The 26,524-nt window shown below is 61.7% G+C and overlaps 4 protein-coding genes across 10 annotated transcripts in view; 2 read left to right on the top strand and 2 right to left on the bottom strand.

Annotated features, from left to right (window-relative positions):
• Positions 1 to 8,069, top strand: part of LOC121335159 (dedicator of cytokinesis protein 2-like) — a 47,965-nt gene extending 39,896 nt beyond the window's left edge. The window contains exons 34-53 of the mRNA XM_041403005.1: positions 99 to 247; positions 405 to 490; positions 1,208 to 1,364; positions 1,645 to 1,685; positions 1,824 to 1,914; positions 2,010 to 2,129; positions 2,640 to 2,729; positions 2,819 to 2,923; positions 3,399 to 3,540; positions 3,724 to 3,805; positions 3,892 to 3,976; positions 4,159 to 4,245; positions 4,902 to 5,078; positions 5,193 to 5,276; positions 5,356 to 5,493; positions 5,858 to 5,943; positions 6,335 to 6,485; positions 6,731 to 6,833; positions 7,188 to 7,321; positions 7,410 to 8,069. Coding sequence (XP_041258939.1) covers positions 99 to 247; positions 405 to 490; positions 1,208 to 1,364; positions 1,645 to 1,685; positions 1,824 to 1,914; positions 2,010 to 2,129; positions 2,640 to 2,729; positions 2,819 to 2,923; positions 3,399 to 3,540; positions 3,724 to 3,805; positions 3,892 to 3,976; positions 4,159 to 4,245; positions 4,902 to 5,078; positions 5,193 to 5,276; positions 5,356 to 5,493; positions 5,858 to 5,943; positions 6,335 to 6,485; positions 6,731 to 6,833; positions 7,188 to 7,321; positions 7,410 to 7,499 — 2,198 coding nt within the window. The 3' untranslated portion in view covers positions 7,500 to 8,069. The remainder of the gene's footprint in view (positions 1 to 98; positions 248 to 404; positions 491 to 1,207; positions 1,365 to 1,644; positions 1,686 to 1,823; positions 1,915 to 2,009; positions 2,130 to 2,639; positions 2,730 to 2,818; positions 2,924 to 3,398; positions 3,541 to 3,723; positions 3,806 to 3,891; positions 3,977 to 4,158; positions 4,246 to 4,901; positions 5,079 to 5,192; positions 5,277 to 5,355; positions 5,494 to 5,857; positions 5,944 to 6,334; positions 6,486 to 6,730; positions 6,834 to 7,187; positions 7,322 to 7,409) is intronic.
• Positions 8,070 to 8,302: 233 nt separating this feature from the next.
• Positions 8,303 to 10,262, bottom strand: LOC121335000 (BCL2/adenovirus E1B 19 kDa protein-interacting protein 3-like). 2 transcript variants are annotated; one of them, XM_041402742.1, is made up of 6 exons: positions 9,961 to 10,262; positions 9,379 to 9,508; positions 9,167 to 9,296; positions 8,999 to 9,093; positions 8,762 to 8,883; positions 8,303 to 8,571 (listed from the first exon to the last, which is right to left on the bottom strand). In XM_041402742.1, the coding sequence occupies exons 1-5, from the start codon at positions 10,046 to 10,048 to the stop codon at positions 8,775 to 8,777; spliced, it is 552 nt and encodes a 183-aa protein (XP_041258676.1). In that variant the 5' UTR covers positions 10,049 to 10,262; the 3' UTR covers positions 8,303 to 8,571; positions 8,762 to 8,774. The 2 variants fall into 2 exon arrangements, with proteins under 2 accessions (XP_041258676.1, XP_041258675.1); XM_041402741.1 differs by having other exon boundaries at positions 8,762 to 8,911; positions 9,961 to 10,259.
• A 44-nt stretch (positions 10,263 to 10,306) lies between these two features.
• On the bottom strand, positions 10,307 to 18,828 carry AUP1 (AUP1 lipid droplet regulating VLDL assembly factor). 5 transcript variants are annotated; one of them, XM_041402734.1, is made up of 12 exons: positions 18,535 to 18,828; positions 18,126 to 18,263; positions 16,310 to 16,497; positions 16,119 to 16,191; positions 14,095 to 14,168; positions 13,351 to 13,417; positions 12,083 to 12,191; positions 11,823 to 11,969; positions 11,535 to 11,695; positions 11,307 to 11,395; positions 10,457 to 10,493; positions 10,307 to 10,426 (listed from the first exon to the last, which is right to left on the bottom strand). In XM_041402734.1, the coding sequence occupies exons 1-12, from the start codon at positions 18,811 to 18,813 to the stop codon at positions 10,415 to 10,417; spliced, it is 1,374 nt and encodes a 457-aa protein (XP_041258668.1). In that variant the 5' UTR covers positions 18,814 to 18,828; the 3' UTR covers positions 10,307 to 10,414. The 5 variants fall into 5 exon arrangements, with proteins under 5 accessions (XP_041258668.1, XP_041258669.1, XP_041258667.1 ...); XM_041402735.1 differs by adding an exon at positions 17,555 to 17,705 and having other exon boundaries at positions 10,307 to 10,493; positions 18,535 to 18,691; XM_041402733.1 differs by having other exon boundaries at positions 10,307 to 10,493.
• A 101-nt stretch (positions 18,829 to 18,929) lies between these two features.
• On the top strand, positions 18,930 to 25,562 carry HTRA2 (HtrA serine peptidase 2). Of its 2 annotated transcripts, XM_041402739.1 has the most exons (8): positions 18,953 to 19,402; positions 20,577 to 20,781; positions 21,522 to 21,716; positions 21,830 to 21,862; positions 22,281 to 22,389; positions 22,786 to 22,855; positions 24,916 to 25,011; positions 25,228 to 25,562. In XM_041402739.1, the coding sequence occupies exons 1-8, from the start codon at positions 19,032 to 19,034 to the stop codon at positions 25,391 to 25,393; spliced, it is 1,245 nt and encodes a 414-aa protein (XP_041258673.1). In that variant the 5' UTR covers positions 18,953 to 19,031; the 3' UTR covers positions 25,394 to 25,562. The 2 variants fall into 2 exon arrangements, with proteins under 2 accessions (XP_041258674.1, XP_041258673.1); XM_041402740.1 differs by lacking the exons at positions 21,522 to 21,716; positions 21,830 to 21,862 and having other exon boundaries at positions 18,930 to 19,402.
• Positions 25,563 to 26,524: the final 962 nt, after the last annotated feature.

Raw genomic sequence — 26,524 nt, 5'->3', positions numbered from 1 at the left:
GGGCTGGTGTCCACCAGATGTCCCCAGAGCGGGTGTGGCGAGCGGGGTTTTGCTGCTTTGGGCGTGGATCTGCCCCCCAGCTCTCCCTGCCCTCCCAGGCCAGCGCAAGATCGAGTTCATCCCGGGCATGGTGGGTCCCATCCTGGAGATGACGCTGGTGCCGGAGCTGGAGCTGCGCAAGTCCACCATCCCCATCTTCTTCGACATGATGCTCTGCGAGCACCGGCTCACCGGCAGCTTCAGCCGGGTGAGGGCCGAGCCGCGGGGTGGGGCGGGATGCCGTGGGAGCCACCCACACCGGGGCAGTGCCGTGGCCTGGGAGCGGGGACGGGAATTGTCTCTTTAGGATGATCTCCTGGGAGGGGCAGCTCCAAGCTCAGCCCATCTTTGTCCCCTCTCTGCAGTTTGAGGATGAGATCCTGCGCAGGCTGGACAGCGAGGTGGAGGGCGGCCGGGGGGACGAGCAGTACATGCAGCTTTTCAAGAGCATGTGAGTGTGCAGTGACAGCCCTGTCGCCTTCTCCCCCCTTTGTTTTCACCATTCCCTGCCATCCCACTCCTCCTCACGCTATGCCCTGCTGTACCACGGGGGAAAGGGACCAGCGAGGAGGAAGGCTGGTGCCTGAGCACATCGTGTGCCCCCTGCACACCTCTGCTGGCCCAGCCAGCCTGCCCTGCCTGCCCCAGGCATTATCCCTGCTGCAGGTGATGCTCCTGTCCCTGGTGACATCCCTGCCCCAGGAACTGCCCTATGCCTTAAGTGACACTCCTGCCTCAGGTGATGCCACTGCCCCAGGAGTTATCTCTGCCCCAGGAACTGCCCTTGCCCTAACCCCAGGTGTTATCTCTGCCTGAGGTGATGCCACTGCCCCAGGTGTTATCTCTGCCCCAGGAGTTACCCCTACCCCAGGTGTTATCTCTGCCTGAGGTGATGCCACTGCCCCAGGGGTTATCTCTGCCCCAGGAGTTATCCCTACCCCAGGTGTTATCTCTGCCTGAGGTGATGCCCCTGCCCCAGGAGTTACCCCAGCCTCAGGTGATGCACCTGCCCCAGGAGTTATCTCTGCCTCAGGAGTTACCCCAGCCTCAGGTGATGTCCCTGCTCTGCCCAGGCTTTGTCCCTGCCCTTTGGTGCTTGGCAGGGCAGTGGTGGGAGCACAGCAGAGCTGGCTGTGCAGTGGAACCCAGGGCCCCCTCTCTTCCCCAGCTTGCTGAGCTGCTGCCAGAGCCACCCCGAGCTGGCCAAGCCTGGAGAGGACTTTGTGAGGCTGGTGAGCGAGCTCCTGGAGCGGCTCCTGGACTACCGGGCTGTCAGGAACGACGAGAACAAGACCTACAGCATGAGCTGCACTGTCAACCTCCTGGTGAGCACCTGTGCCCTGCTCCAGCTCCCTGGGGCAGCCAGGGCTTGTTCCCGTGCTTCCCCAGGTCCCCAGGGTGCCTCTGGCACAGCAGAGAGGGGGTGCACGTGGTGCCCAGAGCTGGCATTTCTTGGGATGCCACACATCACTGTGCAGCTGCCCAGAGCCATGGCCAACCCCATCCCTGTGTGGGGACAGTCCTGGCAGCACCGTGACCCAGAGGGTGGCCGTGGCATGTGCCACCCCTGGGGCCACTCAAACAGCCTCGTCTGCCTTTCCACAGAACTTCTACAAGGAGATTGACCGCCGGGCCATGTACATCAGGTGAGCACAGCCCTGGGAACACTGACAGCACCTGGGGCGGGGGGCCCTGGGCATTCCCAGTGGGATGGGCTTGGCAGAGTGGCCTGAGGGGCAGCGTGATGGTGCTCTGTGCCCCACACGTGGCTCTGTCACTGCCAGGTACCTGTACAAGCTGAAGGACCTGCACATCAGCTACGAGAACTACACGGAGGGAGCCTACACGCTGCTGCTGCACGCCCGCCTGCTGACGGTGGGCATGGGGGGCTCGGGGGGGCTCAGGGGGGCTGGGAGGAGCCCCCTGAGCCCCCTGGGCTCGGTGTGACAGGTCCCCAATCCCTTGTGCAGTGGTCGGAGGAGTCGAATGCAGCCCCCGTGCCAGGCCCACACGGCCTCCACCTGCACACTCAGCGCCAGCTGAAGGAGGCTCTGTACAACCAGATCATCGAGTACTTCGACCAGGGCAAGGTGAGTGTGCCCACCTGCCCCTGCAGACCCTGCAGCCTCTGAAACCCCAAAACTGCAGGGAGCCGGGCTGCCTTAGGGCAAGCCTGGCCCCCTGTTTCAAGCTCTCAGATCCCATTCTCAGCACAGCCCCTCACTCCCCACTGCTGCAGAAGGGCTGCAGCTGCCCTGCAGTGAGCCTGGATGCTTCACCCCACAGCCACTGTCCCATGCTGTCCCAGCCCATCCCAACCCACTCCTTGTCCTGCCAGGGGTCAGAAGCTCAGATATCTCTTCACAAAGGCTTGATGGGGTCGGCTGGGTGGCTCCAGGGCTGGGGATGGTGGGAAGCCAAGTTCTTCTGCTGGCCACTGGATCACCATTCCCCACAGGAGAGCCCTCTCCCCCTCCTCACAGGGGGCAGGGGTGGAGGTGTCCCCGCAGGCAGGGTGGTCTCTGCTGGAAGTCCCTGGTGCCCCCTTCCCCAGTTCACCCTGCCCTGGGGGGCCCTGTCCTGGCCCTTCTCTCCTCCAGATGTGGGAGGAAGCCATCCACATCTGCAAGGAGCTGGCGGAGCAGTACGAGAGCCACGTGTTCGACTACGAGATGCTGAGTGACATCCTGGTGGGTGCCTGGCAGGGCAGGATGAGCTGGGGGGAATGGGGGGTCTGCAGGGCCCCATCCTGCCCTCATCCTGCCCCTCTCCTCTGCAGCAACGAGAGGCCAAGTTCTATGAGAAGATCCTGAAGGTGCTGCGGCCCAGCCCGGACTATTTTGCCGTGGGGTACTACGGGCAGGGCTTCCCCACCTTCCTCCGGGTAAGCAGAGGCAGGAGCAGCTCCACAGCTGCCACCTCCATAGCCAAGGACCCCCACTCCTCACTGGTGTCCACGTGGGTGTGGAGCTGTGGACCACAACTCTCTGAGTGTCATCAGCCAGCCTGTTCCTTACCCAGCATCTGTCCCATCCAGGGGACAGCCCAAGGTCAGATGGTTTGCACAAGTCCAGTCACTCTCCCCCCATCCAGCCATGCTGCCACAGCCTCGTAGAAGCCACCAAATTTGTCACACAGGGTTTGTCCTTAGTGACATTGCTTGGCTGGCACCAATCCTGATTCTCCATGTGCCTTCTTCCTTTTTCCTCTAGTTCCTGGGTTTGGGGAGATATTTTTTCCAGATGAGGGTGTCTCCTGCTTGGCAGGAGAGCCTTACCAGCACCAGCATCCCAATGCTCTGGGGCTCGCTGGCCCTGCTCTGTGGCACAGGGATGAGCTGTCACCTTCCTACCCTGCAGAACAAGGTCTTCATCTACCGGGGCAAGGAGTACGAGCGGCGTGAGGACTTCGAGATGCAGCTGCTGAGCCCCTTCCCCAATGCTGAGAAGCTGAAGAGCACATCTCCCCCTGGCCAGGACATCACTGACTCCCCAGGGCAGTGTATCCTCTGTGTGCACGGGGACGGGGCTGGGAGCGTGGCTTGCTCTCTGTCCATCGCTCTCCACGTGGGAATTCCTTAAATGCCTTTCTGTCGCCCTGGGGTTCACCCTTCAGGGCTCTGAAGCCCCTGTCCCCAGCAGCCCTGCCCTGCAGTGTGTGCCTGTGGCTCCTTCACTCCCTCAGACATCCAGTGCTTCACCGTGCAGCCGGCGGAGGAAGCCAAGGTGCGGCTCAAGGGCCGGAGCATCCCGGAGCAGATCACCAAGTGAGTGTCCTGCTCTGCTCCCTGGGGATGGGTGGGTGGGACACAACGGGGGTCTTGTCCCATTTCTGTCCCTTCCCTCCCCACAGCTTCTACAAAGCCAACCATGTCCAGAGGTTCAGCTACTCACGGCCTTTCAAGAGGGGCCCAAGCGATCCCGACAATGAATTTGCAGTGAGTGCAGGGAGGAGCTGCCAGGACCCTCAGCTGGGGGGGTCCTGCAAGGACCTAAGGGGCCAGAGGAGAGACAGGGGATCCCCGGTCCTGTGCCCATGGAGGTGTGAGCCCCCCATGTCATGGGGCAGCCAGGGGTGATGGGAGAAGGGTGTGGGGAGTGACTGCTGCTCTTCCCACAGAACATGTGGATTGAGAGGACAACCTTCAGGACAGCCTATCCCCTGCCTGGCATCCTGCGCTGGTTCGTTGTCACCTCCACTGAAACGGTGAGGAGGGGGCTGGGGGGCAGCAGGGCCCTCCCAGGACCCTGGTGGATGCTCCAGCCCTGCCAGGAGCTCAAGCTGGGGATGGGGAGCGTGTCCTGCCTGTGCCATGCTCCGTGGGCACAGGGACAGTGTGTGGGCAGCGGCAGAGGCGCTGGAGGGGTGTCAGCAGCTGCTGCCACTGCTCTGTGCGTGGGCATTCCTCCTCTGTGAGGGGCAGGTGCTTGGCCAGCATCCAGGGAGTGTCAGGAGCCATGGCAGGGGAGATGTGATGTGGCCTGGTGGGCTGTCACAGGGTGCCCTGGCAGAGCTGTTGCAGGATGCTGCAGGTGCAAGGATGTATGGCTGCATGAGTGCTGCATGTGTGTGTGCCGTGGTGCTCAGGCTGTGCACCCCACTGTGGCACAGCTGCACCCCCAAAGTCACACCAGTGGTCACCCAGGTCTCCCCTGTGGCCTCACTGCTGCCTCGTGCCCATGGGGTTGGCTCTGTGCTGGGAGCAGGGACCAGCATGGCCAGCACATCCCCTGGTGCCAGGGGTCTGAGGGGCTTCATGGGGTGAGATGTGCAGCCCCAGGGATCCCTCCTGCTGGGCTGGGGAGAGCCCACCCTGCCATCCTTAACAAAGAGGGGCAGCACTGACCCCTCCCTGCACACAGATCACCATCTCCCCCCTGGAGAACGCCATTGAGACCATGATGAAAACCAACGAGAAAATCATGAGTGAGATCAACAGGCACCAGAACGACCCCAGCCTGCCCATCAACCCTCTCTCCATGCTGCTCAACGGCATCGTGGACCCCGCAGTCATGGGTGGCTTCACCAAGTACGAGAAGGTGAGGAATGCAGAGGCTGTGCTGGGGCCAGCTGGGCACAGCCAGGACTAGCAGTGGCACCCCTCTGCCATCCCCAGCCTGTGTGGAGCTGAGGGCTGAGGAAGGTCGTTGCAGGCTTTTTTCCAGGAGCTCTACATGCAGGAGCACCCTGAGGACGCAGGGAAGATCGAGAAGCTGAAGGATCTGATCGCCTGGCAGGTACCAGGTGCAGCATCCCCCTGGCAGGGACAGCTGCCCCCGGTGCCAGGGAGCCCCACGAGTCCCCGTTGTCCCTCAGATCCCGCTGCTGGCAGAGGGCATCAGGATCCACGGGCAGAAGGTGACGGAGGACCTGAGGCCCTTCCACGAGCGCATGGAGCAGTGCTTCGAGCAGCTGCGGGCCAAGGTGGAGAGTCAGTACGGGGTGCGCGAGATGGTGAGTGCCAGTGCGGGGGGCACGGGGCAGGCAGGGCTGGGCAGGGCCAGCACCGTGGGGGTGACACTGGGCAAGCCGATGCAGATGTGGGGCAGCAGGGAGCAGCTGGCCGAGGCCACAGCTGGGGCAGAACGGGGTGAGGAGCACTGGGCATGGGGGATCTCAGGCTGCCTGCCTGCCCCGGGAGGGGAGGGGGCACAGCACTGCTGGGGTGGCACAGAAGCAGGACTGGTCAGACAGGGCACTGAGCCCAGGGAATGACTGGGAAGGCTCTGCCCTCTCATCCCTCCTGGCTGTCTCTTCTGCCCTCTCATTCCTCCTGGCTGTCTCTTCTGCCCTCTCATCCCTCCTGGCTGTCTCTCAGATGTTTGTCGAGGACCGGCGGAGTGGCCGACCCCGCTCCATAGCCTGGGTACCTGACTGGGACCAGCTGAGCCACGCTGGAGCCAGGCAAGTGCTGCACTGGGGAGTGCTGCTCATCCCCTCTCATCACCCCCTGCTCAGCCTTCCTCACTCTGGCCCAGGTGCTTTTCTCCCACCTCCCCAGTCCTCTGCCCTTCCACCTTCCCAGTATGCCAAGTGCATCTCAGGGGTCTGTCCTGCCAAGTCACCACGGTGGCCCTGTCCCTGTGGGGGGCATGGAGGAGAGACACGCCCTGTGCAGCCCTCAGGCTCACCTGGACACTGCTGTCACCTGAGCCACCCATTCCTGTCCCCCAAACCTCCCCTGCTGAGCTCTGCTGTGGATGCTGCTGACGCCTGAGTGCAGCCGCTCCCGGTGATGCTCCAGCCCTGCTCCTCCTTCCCCTGCTGCCCCTCACCTGTCCCAGTCACCCCACAGCACGGAGGCACCCCCGACCCCAAAGCCTGCCCGCCGGCCCTCCGAGAGCGAGGAGCACAGGAACGAGCGCAAGGAGAACCGCGCCAGCTCCATCTTCCATCTTCGGCGGCCGGACTCGTGCCAGTCCATCTCGGAGCTGCCAGAGCCCAAGGTGATGCTCAGCACAGCCCTGGAGCCACCCTGGGGCCCTGCTCGCACTCCCCTGGGTGTCCTGCCGCACCCAGAGCTCCTGGCCCTGCTGCAGCACCAGCTCCCAGCCTGGATGGGACCCCTCGAGGGGCTGGTGGCAGCCCCTGCTGCAGGGAGGGCAGGAGCAGGGGCTGGAGACTCAGGGCTGCAGGAGCTGCCAACCCAGCCTGGCCCTCCGAGGTGCTGAGCCTTCCTTTTGTGCCCCAGGACGAGAAGCGGAGACTTTCCTGCAGCATGAGCGAGAGCAGCCTGAGCGCTGAGAGGAAACAGCCCCCGCCAAGCCAAGCTGCTGCTCAGCCCAGCGCTGCAGGTACAACCTGCCAGGCCACCTTCCTGAGTCCCTACAGCCTCCCACACCACCCCAGCACAGGTCCCCTCACCCCCTCGTGGTGGCACAGCGGGAGCACAGGCACGTCCCCTGCTGAACACTCCCTGTGGGGCCGCAGCCATTGATCCTGGACCTTGTGCCACTGAGTCTTGGTGCCAGGAGCTGTCCCTGGTGGGAGCCAGCCCCCTGCTCCTGGCTGGGCTCACACGCCATGGCACCCATCCCCTCTGCCCAGCACCGCCACGCTCCCCTAGGCAGAAGCAGCGGGCACACTGATGGGCCCCGTGCACCCCCAGGGCTGGCTGAGCCTCCACCCCACCTCTCCTGCCTGCACAGGCTCGTCCCTGTCTCCCACGGGCTTTGGTGGCCGCGTGAAAAGCGCCAGCAAGCTCCCGCCGCTGCCCCGCAAGTTCAGCCCCGCGGTGTACGAGACGTTCCTGGAGCAGAGCGACGCTGCAGCAGCGGGGAAGGTACTGCAGGGGAGGAACTGCAGGGGAGGCACTCGGGGCTGGCCCTGGCCCCAGTGCCACCACCCCTCACGTCCCTCTCCGCTCGCAGGCGTCCACGTCCCCGACAGCGGATGGCAGCAGAAGCCTCAAGTCACCGCCGCTGCCGCCACCCAAGTCCAAGCGACTGTCACAGCTCTGACCTGATGTCACCTGCAGCTGCACTGGGGTCACCCCTGCGCAGTGCCCCTGTGCCCAGCCAGCCCTGCTTGATTCTCACCTGCTGGAGCAGCTCTTGCAGCACCGACACCCAGAGCAGAGTCCCTGTGTGCACCAGGCATTGCCACCGTGTCCCACCAGCTCTGGACAGCTCCAGGTGTCCCCTGGGGCTGGGACCCACCAGGCCCTGGATGCTTGCCGTGCCTCTGCAGCCATGCTGAGCTTCCACACATGCAGCCCCTCCCAGCCATGAGGCACCTCTCCCTCCACCCGAGCTGCCCACGAACTGTGCCTGGCAGGGAGCAGTGACTTCCCCAGTGGCATTTCTGTGTGATTCCTGCTCCCCACTCGTGGGCCAGCTCCCACCCCATCCCACAGCACCAGGACCCATTCCTGGCCTGAACTGCACAGGAGCCAGCCAGGGGCATGCACAGGCCCTGGCAGCCTCATGCTCTGTGGTGTCACCTCTCCTGCCCACAGCAGGCAGGTGTCACTGCCCTGACTGGCCATGCCACGCTCAGCTCCCACCTCTGCACTGCAGCCACGGATAATAAAGGGCAAATTCATCAGCCGGGCACCTGCGTGGGGCTGAGCACCCGTGGGAGCCCCAGCACCCACCCCTGCTTGCCCACAGCCCACCCAGGAGCTCATCCCCAGCTGGCACCACCCCAAAGCACAGGGAAGGGCCCCAGGGAGCCCAGTGGTCACTTCCCAAGCCAGGCTGTGCTCCCAACACAGGGAGGGGACTCGCTGCTCAACCCCTGAGCTGGCACAGGGCTCTTTATTCAGGTGGGCTCAGTTGTATTTACAGTCTGTTACAGGGGGAGCTGGACCCGTAACCAGGGGCTGGGGAGGGCAGGGGCTGCCTGCAGCTGGGAGCTGCCATCAGGGGGTTCTGTTCTACGGGGATGTGGGATCAGCTCCCGAGGCAGGGCTGAGAGACAAACACGGGGCTGGGCTCTCCCTGCATTCCCAGCGGAGCAGAAGGTGCTGCCTGCCCAGCTCCTCACAGAGGGCTGGCTGAGGAGGCTGCCAGGCGCTTCCCAATGTAGATCCTGGATTGGAGAGAGTGACTGTGAGGCAATGGTACAGGGTGCTGGGCCCCACAGGCCAGGAGCAAGGGGAGATGGCAGCAGACCACTGCAGCTGCTGGGAGCAGTGGTGACAGCACCCAAGGACGAGCAGCCCAAATTCAGGGGTGTTCCCTCCTCCCCCAGCCCCATGGTGAGAGCCACAGACACTCACCCCAGCCCCAGAGTCAGGAGGTGGCTGAGCAGGAGCGAGGGGATGAAGAGCAGCAGCAGCTCTGAACTGAACAGTCTCTTCTTCCTCCCCACTGCACCTCCCTGCAGGCTCCACAGCACTGGCTGGGGGGAGCACACAAAGGCAAATTCCCTGGGAAAAGTTCATGGTTAACAGGGACGCAGGGAGAGCAGGATGGGGGGCAGCAGCAGGATGTGCTGATGGGGACACAGGACTTACTCTGGGGACAGGTACCGAGGGCAGCGGGTACAGGCCCAGCCCAGGGACGCTCTCAGGCGTCGCTGCCTCCACTTGGCTTCCTGTGGCACATCCCTCTGCAAGGAGACACAGGGCAGGTCAGAGCAGGGCCTGGGGCACCGCAGGGTGTGCCAGGGGCAGCTCCCTCACCTGCCGGGGGTGGGGGCAGCCCGGCTGGGGCTGGCTGTGGGCAGGCAGCACCTCGCTCTCCCCTGGCTGGTCACTGCCGTGGCTGGCTCCGTCGTCATCCCAGGCCGGGGAGCCCAGCACGAGCAGGGCCCTGCAAACGGAAACCCTCGGTCGCTGAGCCCAGGCTGTGGCCTCAGCAGGGTTGTGGTGCCCGGCTCCCCCTCAGGACTCACCCGTCACTGCTCTCTGTCTCCAGCTGGGCCTCCAGCAGCATCCGCTCCACGTCGGCGTGGCAGGAGAACGGCGAAGGCGCCGGCTCGGGCTCCGGGCAGCCTGGGCCACAGCGCAGCTCCACCCAGGAGCCTGGGGGGGCTGTCAGCCCCTGCGCCGCTCCAGGCCCAGCCCTGCACCCCAACCCCTGCCCCGGGATGTCCTGTGCACCCCGGGACCAGCATCTGCCCCCGCCCCCGCGGTGCCCATCAGCCCCCTGGAGCCCCCAGCCCTGGTGCACTCCAGCCTGCCCGGGATCCCCGTGCTCCCCGGCGCACGTCAGCCCCCCAGAAACCCCGCCTGGGCTCCCCACGGACCCGCTCCCCCTCCACGGTGCACATCAACCACCCGGGGCTCCCGGTGACCCCGACCCCCACGTGTGCACGCCAGCCCCTTCACCCGCGGGCTCCCCACTGTCCCGAATCCCCGGTTCCCCGGCCCGCCCGGGTGTCCCATTGTCCCAAACCCCTCGGTGCCCCGAAACCCCCGGTCCCCCGGCCCTCCCATGGCCCCGATCCCGCCCGGTGTCCCGGTTCCCCCCGGACCGTCGTCGCCGGCTCCCGCCATGGCCCCGCGGCTGCTCCGCGCGCAGCCCCCGCCGCTGACAGTCACGTGACGCCCGCGAGCCCCCATGTAAATAAAACCACCGGCACCGGGAGCCGGTCTCTTAAAGGGGCGCTGGCTCCGCCCGCTGGGGCCCGCGAGCCGCAGCTCGCCCGGCCGCGGCTGCCCCGCCGCGTTGCCTCTTTAAGCGGCGCCTACGTGCGGCGCGCGAGCAGGCGTCGGCTGCGGCGCGTGCAGAGCGGCACGGAGCCGGCTCGGCTCCGCCCCCTGTCCCCGCCCCCTGTCCCCGCCCCTCGCCCCGGTGCCCGCACAGCCCGAGCCGCGCCGGACGCTGCCGCCGTTTATTTCCGCCGCCAGGGGGCGCCCCCGCCCCGCCCGTCCCGTTCCGTTCCGCCCGCGCGCTCCCGGTGCCACCGGCCCGGCCGGGAGCTCCGGTCAGGGGCTGCCACCGGCCCGGAGCTCCGGTCAGGGGCTGCCGCCGGCCCTTGCCACGCCGTGCTTCTCAGCGAACCGCCTGCGGGAGAGAGCGCCCTCCCTCAGACACCGCGGGCGGGGACCACCGGAGGGGCCTCCCGCCAACCCGCCCGGGGATCGCCCGCCCGGCCGGGAAGCAGCCCCGGGGAACCGGGACGCGGGGACTGTGCAGCAGCCCAGGGCCGGGCTCTCCCTGGCTGCATGCTCTGCTCGGATCTGCTTCATTCCACGCTCACCGGAGCCCAGGGGGACGGGTGAAGGCAGCAGGAGCTGCTCGGGGAGGGTACAGTCCCTGCTGGGGACAATCCCGGCGGAGCAGGGACCAAGTGAGGGCAGTGAGGCGCTGCCCGGAGCAGCTCACGGACCCCCAGGATCACCCACAGGACCCCCGTGCCCCAGCAGACCCCAGCCAGGAATTCCCAGCAGGACAGTTCCCTCAGCACCACCGCAGCCATCCGGTGCCCAACAAGCCCAGGCACACTCAGCCTCCCCTCAAACACATCCTCAGTTTGCTGCGTCTTCCTAAACCAACACCCACACACCAGAACCGGCCTCTTGTGCCAGGATTTGCCTCATGAAAAGCCTGCACAGAGATCAAACTCACTCCCTGTGCCCTCACACCAAGGAGCATTAACAGAGCTGTCCCTGGTGCCAAACAGGAACGTCCTGCCCACACCGAGGGTGCCACGGTGCCAGTGGCACCCCAGAGAAACCCAGTCCCACGGGGGGGGACACTGGAAAGCCCACTGGAAAGCTTGGGGGACCTCGGGTGCTGCTGGGGCCGGGATCTGGGGGCTTGGGCAGGGGGGGATTTGGTGTGGCCCTGGCACGGGGAGGTGTGGGGGGCTCTCACCTCCTGGCATAGTCGTACAAGGCTCGTTTCCTCTCCTGCAGGGACAGGTGACGCTCCACGGGGGACTTTGCAAACTGCTTGGTAGCCGGCTGGAAGGGAAAGCACAGCAGCCATCAGGAGACACATGAAGGCTCCTTGGTGGCTCTGCAAGGACCTGGCTGGTGCTCCATGCCCCTGGCTAGTCCTGAACACGGGCCAGCAGAGCAGGGAGACACAAGCCCAAATTACCTTGGAAGAAGGCGCAGCCACGGAGCCCTGGATGCCAGAAGCAGCTGCAGCCTGGGAGGTAGATGGGGCAGGCAGGTCTCCAGGCTCTTTACTCTCAGGGAAGAATTGAACTCTCCCCTCCAGCAAGTTGGCAATGGTGGTGTCCACACAGTTGGTTTGGACTGTGGGGACAAAGGGACCATTAGAGGTGAGGACACTCCATCCTGGCTGTCAATGTGTAGCAGCGCAGTGGTGATAAAGTTTCTTCTTTCCGACCACAGAAACGTCCCTGCTGCCACCCCTGCTCACCCAGGTCTGTCCTGATGACCTCCAAGGGCACGTGAGGCAGCACCTCCTTGACCTGCTGTGCCATGGCCACGACCCTCACGTCCTCGGGAGCACCCCCGGGCAGGCTGGGGGGCAGCCTGGGCCGGGCTGCCGGGCGCTGGCTCGAGGCTGCAGGAGAAAGGACAGCACAGGGCACAGGGTGAGTCTGTCACTGAGAGCAGACAGAGACCCCCCCCCAAAAAGCAGAGCCCAGGCTGAGCTTTCACAGCCAGGATCCCCACCTGGAGCAAAGGGCAGCCTTTGTGCCGTGTGCCTCAGCCTCTTCATGTGCTCCGTCCTGTCGGCAGCGGTGATCCGTGTGGATACCACACCCAGCTCCACGGCCAAGAGCTGTGCAGCACAGAGCAATCACACATAAATCACACAGCACACGCAGCCCCTGGGGCTGGGCAGCATGGCAGGGCTACATGGAGCCATGGGCAGGGCAAGAGGGCTGGGAGCTGATTTCTCCAGGGCCTCTGGGAAGCATTTCAGTGTTGCAGAGGGCACGAGAATGATCAGGAATAGAAATATTATCCTGCCAAAATAGGCTGACAAGGAGGTATGAGATGTCTGGAGCTGTCAAATACCCAGCACATATGGGCAGGGTGGAGAAACAACTGCTTTGTATGATTTGTGGCGTTATAAAAAGGGGGTGAAAGGTTTGAGATTGATGGGAAAAGCCCTGACAGCTGTAGAAAGGCTCAATGTGGGGTGGCAAACAGGCCATGAAATAACTGAGGTCTTGCAAGGGACAATAAACATGTTCTGTTGGAGTTCTAGATGCTGAGAGTTTTAGACTTTCTGTGCTCACAGACTCTAGCCCCCCAGAGAACACTGCATTTGACCTGAGGCCGTAGAGAAAGCTTCTAAAATTAAATAACAGAACTAAGATTATGAGTGTGCAGTTTAATTAGAAGTGTGTAATATAACGTAATAAAAAACTTAGAGTTTAAAGTTTTAGACTATAATAATATCTATAACAAATTAAAAGTTTAAAAACAAAAATTAGTCCTTGTTTGTAAGCTTAAGTAGTGTAGTTTAAGTAGTAATTTTAATTCATAGTAGTAATAAGTAAGTCACAGTTTTAGTAATTTTATAATTAAACAAAAAAGTCCACATTACAAAACACAAGTAGTTAATTATTTAGATAGAAATAATTTAAGTATAATTTCTTAATTAGTTTTTCCTTAAAAAAAGTATAAAAAATAAATACATAACCATTTTATAAATTAGTAATAAAACAATACAAAACTCACTACTTTAAAAGTATAGCATAAATGAAAAAAATAAACATCTAAGTCTAAACATGAAATGCTATCTCAAACCCTTTCAATCCCAACCTTAACAAAAACAAACAAACAATCAAAAAGCCAACAATGCACCAGAGCTCCCATGACACACAGACATCCAGAAATGCCCTCTGCACCTCGGCCTGCACCCTGCTCTGCCCCGTGCCCACCCCAAAGCGCAGCAGTCCCACACATCCCTGTCCCACAGCCCCTCCTACCTCCTGAACTCGGAGCGCAAAGTCCTCACTCCGCTCGTCCGCTCGCCTGGGGACAGACGGCATCCACCTGAGAGGGGACAGCAGCACATGGAGCCAGCCCCTGGGGACACCCTGCCAGGGCCAGCCGTGCCATCCCCACCTCCACGCTCCCTGCTCAGCCCTGTTTTCCCCAGAGGAGCAGCACGGCCCAGCATTTGCTCCCAAATCCAGGACAGAACTGGCTCACTGGAGCTCGAGTGTAACACCAGGGATCTGCAGCTCCCAGAAAGGCCTTAATGAGGATCTGTGGCCATTGACATGGAAGCAGGAAACAGGGCACCCAGAATTCAGGCAGATAGAGCCAGGGAAAGGCTTTCCTTTGCTGAAATACACCCAGCCCTACATTTGATTCCCGGTCCCTTCCACCGCCCTGGTTACAGCCAAGCACCTGAGCCAGCCTGGGCTCGGATCTGCACCACCCCATTCCCAAGGGACTGTAGGGACAGAGACACCTGGGCCAGCACAGCTTCAAAAATACACCTGGAAACTTGACCTGGAGAGCCTGAGACTCCTGTCCCTCCCCAGCAGCAACCAGGAGCCCTCTGTGCACCAGAAGCTGGCCCAGGAGCCGGACACGGCCAGGCCCAGATGGTGCCAAGGCCAGCCCTGCTGAGGCACCCAGGGAGGGAGCTCTCAGTGCCAGGGGGGCTCCACAGCCCTGCCCACCCCCAACCCTGCCCCAAACGGAAGAGAGAGACGTAGTACCTTACTTGATAAACTGTGAAGGGAACGAAGAAGGTCCAGAGCAGCTCTGTGATCCAGGAGGAGTCGGCCACGCTCTGGGGAAGAGAGCACAGTGAGATCCCAGCCGTGGGACAGGAGCAGCTTCCACTGGGGAGGGAGGTGGGCAGAACACACCTGGCTGGAGGATTGGGAAAGGGGGAACAGCAAAGCCAGTGCAAGCAGGGCAAGCCCCAGGGCAGCTTCACCCTCATTGGTCATCACCAGTTTTCGCTTTCCTCCCACTAAGACAGCAGCAACACTTTCCCTCAGTATTCCCCCATTCCCTCCTAGTCTGTCCCTTCAGAAAGCTACAAAAATGTCAGAAAACCTACTAATGCTTCCTCAGAACCATGAACAATCCTCCCTCATTCTGGTGGCAACAGCCTCTCTGTGATGTCCCAACTGCTGTAAGCTCTGCCAGGGAACAGCACAAGAGGAAACAGCCTCAGGTTGTGCCAGGGGAGGTTGAGGTTGGATATTGGGAAAATTCCTTCTTGGAAAGAACTGTCCAGCCCTGGCACAGCTGCCCAGGGCAGGGGGAAGTCCCCAACTCTGGGGGATTTAATAGCCCTGTGGATGTGGCACTTGGCATTGTTGTGGAATGGTGGGACTCGATTTTCCAGAGGGATTTTCCAAACAATTCTGTGATTCTCAGACAGGTTTGTGCCTGTTTTATCCCACAGCCTGGGAAGAGGAGCTTTAAATGAGAAAAGCCCTGAAAGCCCAGGCACAGGATGAACAGAGAAGCCTCATCTGGATAAACAGAACCTTGGAACCCTAAACCCAGATGCCTGGAGTGATGCCCACAGCCAGATTTCAGTTACACTGCCTGTGCCACACAACACCCTCCTGCAACATTCCATGCAACTGGAGCTGGAGAAAATTATTTCTTAATCCCAAATTTGGTGTTTGGCCCAACCCAGTGCCTAACACAAATTACACAATTATATAAGAACACTTTCTATAAAACACCAATCAATCTATTCAAAATTTAACATCTCCAACCCTTCCAGTTTCTGATGGTTTAAAATCACCCCAGAAATCCATCAGGATTTACTCAGCCAATGTGCAGGAAGCACAAAGTCCTGCTCAGACTCTGAAGGTAAAATCTGAGCCAAAAGTGACTGTAACCAGCACCTCCACAGAGACCTGCTGTGCTCCCTGACATGCAGGAGGGAAGGGATGCACAGACAGACAGACAGACAGCTTGTCACATCTCAGAATTTCTCAAAGGAACCAAACCCATAAAAGCATAAGATATTCCTTATAAACTGTCCAGAACAGAAAATCTCTCCCACTTGTCTGGAGGAATCATTCAAAATGTAACTTATTGCTAGAAAACTGCATCTTCACCCACCTTGTGGCCTGCCTCAACTCCCCTGCCTGCCAGGAGTGACCAAAGCTCTGCAAAATATTCCTGCAATTCCCATCCCTGCACACATCCAGGTGACTCCTCACCCTGCCAGGGGTTCCTTTGCCACAGAAACACCAGATCCACGAGTGACAGCCCTGACTGGCAGCTCTCTATAGCCATCAGATCATAAATAAATATCCAAACCAAGAAATTCAACAAAGCCTCGGTGAGAGCAGTTTCCCTGCAGTGCTTTTGGCAGTGCTGCCATTGCCCTCATGGACTTTATCCCTTGTGTGGGATATCTGTGTCTGTGCCAGGGACACCAGCTCAGGAGCCTCCAGAGCCCTGCATGACCTTTGGCACCAGGGCTGCCTGCAGCTGGTCTTTCACAGCAGGGAATTCAGCCAGAGCCAAGCAGACTGCACTGGCCATGAAGCCAGAGGCACAGTGACAGCCGGCTGGGCCACCAAACATCTGTCACACTGGCCAATGTAACCAGGGCTCAGCTCCTGGGAAAGGCACTGGCAACTGTGTTAGCCCTGAGCAGCTGGTTCCAGGGAGCCAGGACACGAGGCCAGGCCACACCACAGCCTCCAAAGCAAAAAGAAAAGCTGTTCCCACCCCACACCCTGTCCCTGTGCCCACCACTCACCACAGCCACCAACGGCCTCCGGACCTGCAGGGCAACGGGCTGGACCTCATCCAGGATGGAGAAGGGCCAGGAGCTGGAAGGGAGGAATTCTGCAGTGAACGACCCTGGAGCCACCTGAAGCCATTTTGTCAGGATACAGCAGAGCCATTCCCAGCCACCCTGCTGCAGGAATTCCTGCTGGGGGAATTCACCTGAAGCGGAGCAGCCCGGCCCTGCCGTTGGTGGCCGCCTCCTCTGGGAAGAGCAGCAGAGGTGGGTTCCCTCGGTGGGCAGTGTATTCCTTCAGGGAATCCACCAGCTCTGCACGGCTGCCCGTCACTCCCAGCTCCATGAAGCCCCGGGACCAGCAGATGAACCCTGGGGCACCGCTCAGGGCAGGCTGCAGGGAGAACAGCAGTGAGAGAAACGCCGCCCTGCCCACCCTTCCACCCCTCCAGGCCAACCTTCCCAGGTGACAGAGGTGACAAAGTTGCTGCTCGTTAGCAAAATCCCCTCTGGGACTGAGACACTGGTGGCTGAGAACGTGTCACTGCCAGGCCTCAGCCCCAGTTCCAGAGGAAATGGATTCCAAATCATCAGTTCAGACTGTGCCCTGCCTGCCAGACACACGCACTCCCAGCTGTCCCCAGGGACTCTCTGCAGTCCCTGGCACACTTGGCAGGACACACTCTGCTCCCAGGAGTCCCCCCTCTCCAGGCCAGGGGTAAATCAATGGCTGTGCAGGACACAGGAGCCACACAGAGCCTGCTGACTCAGGAACTCCACACACACAGAACTGTACAGGAGAGCAGGGACAGCCCAGAACTACCCAAGCACTAATGACACACAGCTCCCTCAGCACCCCCAAAACTGCCCACCCAGTGCTGGGGGGAACCCCACAACCAGCCCTGCCCCCTTATCCAAAAGGCCAGAGAAGGAAGCAGCTGCTGGCATCTGCCCAATTTTCCACCAAAATCAACCCCCACTGTAACAACTCCTGCTGCTCCTCACCCTGTTCCACTTTTTCACGCAGAGCCCAAGAGTGACACTGAGCCACAGAAAACACCTCAAGATTAACACCCCGCGTTAATAAATCAGATCAGGAGATGAAACTCTGCAGGATCTGAAAGAGCCTGGAGGGAAGCTGGAGAGGGAATCTGTGCCAGAAACTGGAGCGACAGGACAAGGATTAATGAGTACAACCGAAAGAGGAGAAATTTAGGCTGGATATTAGGAGGAAATTTTTGGGTGTGAGAGTGGCGAGAGAAGCTGTGGCTGCCCCTGGATCTCTACAAGTGTCCAAGGCCAGGCTGGACAAGGCTTGGAGCCACTTGGGTGACCCTGCCCAGGGCAAGGGGAAGGCTTTAAGCTTCCTTCCACTGATCCCACTGCAGCACCAAACGGGACAGAGCTGCCCGTGCCCCGCCCTCGGGGAGGAGCCCCGGCCGCGCCCTCACCGTGTTGCAGGAGGTGAGCAGGCTGACGACGTTGTGGTCGAAGGGGGTGACATGGTTGGCAATGAAGACCCTGGCGCCGGCCCCGCGCAGCCGAGGGTCGCTCTGACGCACCAGCAGCCCCAGCACGGAGCACATCACACGGACAATGAACCTGCCAGGGGAACAAGGATCCTCCTCGAGCCCTGCCCTCCAAAACACTGCTAGGTGACATGTCCAACAGGCAAAGAGCCAGGAGTTCTGCCGGCTGCATAAATGACACTGGCACCAAATGGAAACGACAGGTCTGGAACAGGAATTGGTGTGGGGCCGGGATGAGGGCAGCAAGTGCCCACAGAACTCCTGAGCAGCACAGCAAGCTGATCCACGTGCTCCACACCAGTCCCTGAGCGCTCCAGAGCTGGCTGCCAGCACCGGGCTAGGCAGAGGAAGCACCTCCAAGGCTCCTGAAGACACGGATCCTTCCCTGAGCCAAGCCCGCACGGCTGGGGACACGCAGGGGCCGGGTCGGCCCTGCCAGCACCCCACAGCCACGCGGGGCAGCAGCACCCCGGAGCCCCCCGGGGTCACCCACCGGCGCACGACGCTGTCGGGCAGGGCGCAGCTGACCAGGAACACATGGACGCCGATGAAGACGCGCAGGACGAGCAGGCAGAGCCCCACGGGCGCGTAGAGCAGCAGGGCCAGCAGCAGGAACCCATCGGTCGGCAACCTGCAGGGGCGCGGAGCGGCCTCAGCGCGGCAGGGACGATCGCCGGGACCCGCCCTGCGGCCGCCGCTCCGCGGGGTGCCCACAGCAACTCTCCCAACCCGCGTCGGGACCACCCCGGACGCTCCCCGGTCCCCCCACGGGTCACCCCGACCTTCCTCGCGGGGCTCTGCTGAGACACCCCCGCCCTCCGCTGGCCCCGCGACCCCCGCCCAGGGTTCCCGCAGTTCTTTCCCGGGAGTCCGCACCGCGCGGGCCCCGGGCGGGCGCTCACCGGTACGAGTCGAAGAGCCGCTCGGGGCCCGGCGCCGCGGGCGGTTCCATCCCCGCCGTGCCGGCGCCTCACGGCCGCCCCGCACCCGCCGCCATCTTGCCCGCGGCCGCGCGCCCGGCCCGCGCGGGGCACGCTGGGAGCGCACCGCCTTCCTGGTCCGCACCGCGCCGCCGCAGCACTCTCGCCCCGGTCGCGGCCCTCGGTGGCTCCGGCGGGCTCGGTGAGCCGCTCTGGCAATAGGGCTGCCCTGCTTCGCTGTCGCGCCGGTTGTCGGCGCATCTCGCTGACAGCGGGACGGTATCTCCCAGGGGGGACTACAACTCCCGGCGTGCCCCGCGGCAGAACTAGCTTCCGGGAGGCCTCTCCTCAGAACTACAGCTCCCGGCGTGCTCCGCGGTGGAGGACGGCTTCGGGTGGACCCCGCCTTTGGACTACAACTCCCATAGAGCCCCGCGGCTCGGCCCCGCCCCGGCGCAGGGCGGTTTCCGTTCGGCAGCATGGCGGCAGCGGCACGGAGCCTGAGGGTCCGGTGCATCCCGGTGCCACCGGCTGTACAGCGCTGGTGTCGAGCGCTGACCGGGACCTCTGAGCCACCGCCGCCCCCTCCCCCTCCCCCTCCTTCCCATCCCCCGCCGCCGTCCGCTTGGGGCCGGTCTCTGGCGGCGGCGGTGGGCGCCGGGACGGCGGCGTTGGTGCTGCTGTGGGCCCGGGAGCGCCGCCGGGCCCCGCTGAGCGCCGCCGTGCCCGCCCCGCCGCCAGCCCCACCGCCTGCCTCGCCGCCTGCCTCGCCCCGCGCCGCCTTCAACTTCATCGCTGACGTGGTGGAGAAAACGGCGCCCGCGCTGGTCTACGTGGAGATCGTGGGCAGGTACCGGCACCGGGAGGTCCCCGGGAGGGATTGCCCTCCTTCCTCCTCCCCGGCCTCTCCTGAACCGTCCCGGAGGGCTGCCACAAGTGCCTCGGGAGGGACGGACACGCCGCTTCCGTGTGCTGCGGGGCCGTGTCCCTGCAGGCTGCCCCGTCACCGTGCCCGGGAGCAGCACTCGGTGTTTGTTTGTTTCCCTTTGTGCTCTCTAATGCTCGCACCGTCCAGTGCCTCCGGCCTCTCGGAGCACCTCTGCCCTCCAGCTGGGTGGCTGCTGCTCCCAGCTTGGTGTCGCCTGTGTCAGCCTCGCTGGCTCACAGTGTGAGGAGGCATCGGCTGCTGCTGCTCCTTCTCTGGGTTCCTCACACTGGCAGTAATTCACCAGCAGCTGGGCTGTGGCCTTGCTGATCCATCCCGTTTTCCGTTCACTTCGCCTGACTTCCAGCAGAGCTTGGGGTGTTTGACAGGGCTCCCACTATCGGGAACGTTTCCTGTTGCCTCTCAGGTGCTTGTTACCTGCTCCATGTGTCCCTGCACAGGTCACAGCCCCTTCTGCTCCTGGTAGGACTGTACCTTTGTGGCTGTGCTTGAGCCCTGGATTCCCGCTGCATTGGTGTACATTCCCCTATTTCTGCAGACTCTTGGGACAGGGAAGGATCCCCCCATCCTGAGTGTGTCCAGAGGAGGGCAGCAGGGCTGGTGAGGGGCTTGGAACACAAGCCCTATGAGGAACGTTTGAAGGAGCTGGGGTTGTTTAGCCTGGAGAGGAGGAGGTTCAGGGGTGACCTTGTTGCTCTCTACAGCTTCTTGAAGGGAGGTTGCACACAGGTGGGGTCGGTCTCTTCCTCCAGGCAGCAACTGACAGAAGCAGAGGACACAGTCTCAAGCTACATCAGGGAAGATACAGGCTGGATACTAGGAAAAAAATTTTCATTGAAAGAATAATAAAGTACTGGGATGGTCTTCCCAGAGAGGTGGTAGAATCACCATCTCTGGGTGTGTTTAAAAAAAGACTGGACGTGGCACTTGGTGCTATAGCCTAGTTGAGGTGTCAGGCCACGGGTTGGACTCGATGATCTTAGAGGTCTCTTCCAACCTCATCATTCTGTGATTCTGTGATGGTGCTGCTGCCTCCCAGCCCCATCCTTTCCCCTCCTGACCCGTGCCCTCCTTGCAGGCACCCCTTCTTGGGCCGGGAGGTGCCCATCTCCAACGGTTCTGGCTTCGTGGTGTCCCCGGACGGGCTGATCGTCACCAACGCGCACGTGGTGGCCAACCGGCGGCGCGTGCGGGTGAAGCTGGCCAGCGGCGAGATGTACGACGCCGTGGTGCAGGACGTGGACCAGGTGGCCGACATCGCCACCATCAAGATCAAGCCCAAGGTGCGTGCGTGTCCCGGTGGCCGCGGGGACGGTTCCGTCCGTCCCGCTTTGTCCCGCTGAGCGTCTCGCTCTTGGAGTATTACCAGTATGGCTGGCGGGATGTGGCTTGGCTTGGCTTGGCCCTGCTGCTGAACCAAATAGTGGCAGCTGTGGTGTTTCACCCCAGAGACACTTTTGGCTAGCTGTGAGTTGCGGCTGGGCGCGCTTGGACGAGTCCAGGCATGCCAGGCTCTGGTGGCAGTGGATGGAGTTTCCTCCCGTGGAGGGTCTGCTCCACAGGTTTTCCTCTGCTGGAGAAGCTTTAAGGTGATGGTGAAGGAAAGGAGTCGGTTCTGATGGAGGGTTTTAATCCAGAGCTTTTATTCTGGCCCGCATGGCCTCTGAATCCAGCAACAGCTCCAGCAGAACCCCCAGCTGCGTGGTCTGCTGGTCCTTTTACCCAGGGGAGAGGGGGCAGGGACGGGGTAGGAAGCCACCAACCAGGTACAGGACAGGAGGTCTCAGGGGACAAAGGACACCTGGATAGTCCAATGTCCCCCCCAGAGGAGGAAGGCATCCTTTGAATCTGCCAATCACTTGATGCCCTTCTGGAATTTCAGGATTGACAGACCATACTCAGCAGGGGTCAGGGTGGGGAAAGGAGAGGTGGTTGACACACCTGGGGAAGGAATCTTCAGGGACAAACCCGGGGTGCCCGAGGCAAACCGCGACATCACCCCGCAACATCTCGCTGCCCACAGCACCCGCTGCCCACGCTGCCGCTGGGCCGCTCGGCCGAGGTGAGGCAGGGCGAGTTCGTGGTGGCCATGGGCAGCCCCTTCGCCCTGCAGAACACCATCACCTCGGGCATCGTCAGCTCGGCGCAGCGCGGCAGCCGCGAGCTGGGCCTGGCCGCCACCGACATGGAGTACATCCAGACCGACGCCGCCATCGACGTAAGGGACGTGGGGGCGTGGGAGGGAGCGTGAGGGGTCTGGCCGGTCGCTCTGGGATCGGCCTCGGGGTGGGGCTTTTGTGGTCTGCTCACACTCTCTCTCCTCTGCTGCAGTTTGGGAACTCTGGGGGCCCCCTCGTCAACTTGGTGAGTGCTGCTGCTTGTCCCCTTGCTGGCTGGGGCAGGGATGTGCTGTGTGCCCCTTGTTCTGTGCCCTTCTGTGGGTGCTGGGAGGCTTTTGGAGGGAGAGGAGGGCTAAGCCTGGCATGAGAGCTTTGTGCAGTATTTGAGGCAGCTGGAGCTGATGGGGCTTTGGTGGAGATGAGGTCTGGCTGGTGCTGGCAGGGCAGAGGCAGGGACTGCATGGACTCATCCCTTGGACTCAGCCTTGGGTCCTGCCCAGCCTTGGCAGGGTCAGGAGGACACAGGGACAGCAGCCTGGGAAGGGGTGGGCACAGAGGCAGGACCCCAGGCTGGTGCAGTAGTTCTCCTGCTCTCCACAGTGATCCAGGCTGGGTGACTGCTGGGATTGCTGCACTGGGATCCCAATGCCCTTTCCCTGCAGGATGGCGAGGTGATTGGCGTGAACACCATGAAGGTGACATCAGGCATCTCCTTTGCCATCCCCTCGGACCGGCTGCGGAAGTTCCTGCAGAAGGAGGAGCACCGCAAGAGTGAGTGGGGACCTCCCTGCTCGGGCTCTGGGGGAGGATGATGAGAGAGGGAAACCTTGGCCTCTGGACCCTTCTTCCCAAGAAAGGCAGGAGAAGTCTTTGGGGCCTCATCTGGTGCCACAGGAAAGCTGTGCTGCTGCCGCCTTGGCCTGTCTGGTTCTTCTGTGACACTGGGGAGGGACATTCTTTGTCAAAAATCTGACAAACCAGGGAAGCCAAGTCACGGTGCAAAATGCAACACCTGGAATTCTCCCGTTGGTGCTGGGAACTGGACTGAGCTGTTACAGGGATTTGGAATGGCTCTGGATGCTGCCTGCCCTGAGGGCTCAGCCCAGCACTGTTCTGAGCAGATCTCTGTTTTCCAGCCATGACATTCCATGTCCTTTCCTTCCGCAGGCTCTTGGTTTGGCAATGCAGAATGCAAGCGCCGGTACATCGGGGTGATGATGCTGACCCTAACTCCCAGGTACCTGTCATGAGCTCAGGGGCCAACAGACCAGTCCTGTTGGGGCAGGGATGTGATGGGATCTTCCCAACTAACTGAGGATGCCTGGTTTAGGGAGGATTGTCTCCACAGCTTAAGCTTTCACTCTCAAGTCTCTTTGTGCTTGTGTTGTGGTTAGGCTCTCAGCTGGCTCACGGGTAAATTGGAAACTTGCAAGTTTCTTCATTGGTAGCAGACTCTGTGAGCAGATGAAAAGTGCTCTCCCTCTCCACAGGAGGGTGGAACCAGGTGGGGGTCAGGCTGTGCTCCCAGGGAACAAGGGACAGGACTAGAGGAAACTGCCTCAGGTTGTGCCAGGGGAGGTTGAGGTTGGATATTGGGAAAATTCCTCCTTGAAAGGACTGTCCAGCCCTGGCATATCTGCGTAGGACAATGCTGGAATCTCCATCTCTGGGGGGATTTGACAGCTGTGTGTATGTGGCATCTGAGGACATGGCCAGTGCTGGCCTTGGCAGAGCTGGGGGAGTGGTTGGACTTGAAGTGCCCATGTCAGCGAGCAGGACCTGTGCTCTCACCTCTGGGAGAAGGACAACACCTGCTCTGCTTCTTTGGCTCTTGCAGCCACATTTAAGGGACCTTCAGCTGCCTCGTGTTGTGCCGTGCTGGGCAAACACCTTTTGGGGCTGTGCTCCGCCCTCCTAAAGCTCTGGTGAGTTCCCCAATGCCCAGCAGATGGTGCTGGTACCCGGCAGAACCCCAGGGATGGGGAAGGCCAGCCCAGCCTCCTCCTGCTCCCCTGGCCACGCTTGCAAGGACCGGCACTGTCAGGAAGCAGCGTGAAATTCCTCGGACACGGCTCCGGGCACGCGGCTCCGGCTTCCGCACAGCCCCGAGCTGTGATCCAGGGAAAGCACCTGACTGCCAGCCTTGTTTGTGCCCAGCAGGAAGGGCTCCCAGCAAGGGATTGCTGGCCTTGGAATCAGGTGACTGCCCTGAACACCCTGAACCTTTCCATCTGGAAACTTTTCCCTGGCACAGGAAGGAGAAGCTCTGTGTTGGGCACAGGCTCAGGCTCAGACCCCGTTGTTCTGTCCGTGGTGCCCAGGCCAGATAAGAGGCAGTGGGCACAGAGATGTGTGAGAATCCACAAGAAATCTCTTTTTTTACTGTGAGGAGTGTGCTCAGAGCCTGGCAGACATTGCCTGGAGGGTCCTTGGAGATCCTCAAATCCCAGCTGGACACTGTCCAGAGCAGCCTGCCCTGACTGAGCCTGCTGGGGGTGGGGTGAGAGGAACTTGAGAAGCCTCTTCCCACCTTTGCTGTGTGAAATTGGGAAGGGATGGCAGCTTGCACTGGGCTGTGGGACAGCAGAGTTCAGCACAGACCACAGCCACGTGGGGAGCCCTGACTGGCTGAGCAGGGACCTGACAGGAGCAGAGCTGGCCAGAGACCGAGTGTGTGGGTCTGCAGGGATTGGAGCTGATGCAGTGTTTGAGGGAAGAATGCTGTCACTGGAGAGATCCAGCTGGAGTGTTGCATCCACTTCTGGATTTCATTCAAGACGGGTGAGGAGCAGCTGGGGAGAGTCCAAAGAGGAGCTGTGAGAGATGCAGAGTTTAAATTTGGTTTAGAAATTCCACAATCTGTGGGAAAGTGTGAGAAACTGTGATTGTTTAGTCTCTAGACTCAGGAGGAGGGCTCTGCTGACATGTCTGGCAGGAAGAGGGGCACAGCTTGTGTTGTGTGTCCTGCCCAGCTGGGGCAGAGAAGTGAAACTGCAGCAGAGGAGGGGTGGGTCTGACCCCGGGGAGGGTGATGTGACATGGGGGTGTGCATCACCACAGCTCTGATCCAGCTGGCAGCTGCTCCAGGGGTTTCCAGCTCTCCCTGATGCCATTGGGATTCTCATTCTTGTTTTGATAGGAGGATGGTGGTGTTTGGGGCTGGCAGCTGTGGCTCATGCAGGGACACAGGAGGAGAGGTTCTGTGCCTGCTCTCTGAGCCTGAGCAGCTGCAGGGAGTGGGGTGGGAGCCCTGCTCTGCCTCCAGCTCCATCCCTGATGCTGCTGTTCACTATGCAGCATCCTGGCAGAGCTGAAGCTGCGTGACCCCACCTTTCCCGACATCTCCTACGGCGTCCTGATCCACAAGGTGATCATCGGCTCCCCGGCACACCAGTAAGTGCTGCCCCGTGCCTTAGGGCTGGGTGAGGGAGCAGCTCTGGGGTGTGTTTTGCTGCAGAGCAGCAGGCTTGGGCTCTACAGCAGAAACCACTCTTCCCATGCTGGCTGTCGTGCTGGCCAAGCACAGCTCTAGAACCTCTGGTGCCACAGCACCTGGAGGACGATGACGCCGAGTGTCTGCCTCACTCTCTGTGCATGTTCTCCCCGCAGGGCAGGGCTGAAGGCTGGGGACGTGGTGCTGGAGATCAACGGGACGGTGTCCCGGCGTGCCGAGGACGTGTACGAGGCGGTGAGGACGGAGCAGAGCCTGGCCCTGCTGGTGCGGCGCGGCTACGACACCCTGCTGGTGAGCGTCGTCCCCGAGGTCACCGAGTAGCAGAGACCACCCGGCTGGAGCTGAGGGCAGGACTGAGATGTGTCTGTGCTGGCCAGGCAGAGACAGAGCTTGTGCAGGGCTGGAAGGGGCCAGGAGAGGGGCCTGTGCTTGGGTGACTTGTGGTGCAGCTGTGCCCTTCTGTACTCAAATAAAGCACTTTTCTAGCGGCCCCCAGGGCCGTGTCATCTCCTTCCCATGGCGGAAGCAGTTGCCTGGTGGAGGCTGGGATGTGTGGGACCTTACTCCTCCTGTCAGTCCCCACATGAGACCCTGTGGCTGGGGAGGAGCTTGCTGTGCCTCCAGGGACCTTATCAGTGTTCATGGTGTTCTGCCACCTGCTTGGAACCCACCTGGGCTGGGATCCAGCCCCTCTGTGTACCTGGCAGGCAGCTGTCGAGCCATGGATTGTGTGGCCCCTCTGTGGGTGAGAGCAGCCCCAGAGTGGGTCTGGGACCGGCTTTACCTCCCTGGAGCGCAGCAGTGCTGGTGGCCATCTGGTCACATCCCTTCTGCTGGGAGCTGTGACTGCTCCAAGCCATGTGTCCACATCCCCTCCTGCAGCAGCTTTCCAGGCTGTGGTAAATTGGTGTCAATGCTGGACTCGTGATGGCTGAGTTGGCATCTCCTGGTCCTGATGTCCAGGAGGGCTGAGGATGGGAGCCACAGCCGGGGCCGGGGCTCTGCCTGTCCCGCCCTGAGCTCGCTGTCCGTGCTGGAGCTCTGCTCCCACACACACCCGGCCCCTGGGGACGGCCTGCGGCCGAGGGCCTTCGGGGAAGGAACAGCTCCGGCTGTTCCTCGCCTTCCTGGAAGAGCCGCCGCTGGAGCGGGAGCAGCGGCGAGGGCAGCCCGGAGCAGCGGAGGAATGCGGCTGTCGGGCCAGGCCCTGCCCGCGGCGGCGCTCCCGAGCCCCGGCTGCTGCTTTTGGGACATGAAAGCAGCACAGTTCCTCGGGGGTGCCGCGGCAAGGGGCGGCTCTGCCCTGAGAACAAGCCTCCTTTCAGCAGCCCCGGCCCCGCCGGAGGAATTCGCTGCCCCGGCCAGCGCCGCCGGCCCGGGGGAAATGGGGGGAAATCGCGGCGTGTCTGGCATAGCTGCTCCGGCTGCGCTGACCGCAGCGTTCCAGGGCCG

This window comes from Onychostruthus taczanowskii, unplaced genomic scaffold (assembly GCF_017590055.1).
Source record: "Onychostruthus taczanowskii isolate IOZ18803 unplaced genomic scaffold, ASM1759005v1 scaffold2, whole genome shotgun sequence".
NCBI lineage: Eukaryota > Metazoa > Chordata > Aves > Passeriformes > Passeridae > Onychostruthus > Onychostruthus taczanowskii.
This window is presented reverse-complemented; position numbering and strand designations above follow the sequence as displayed.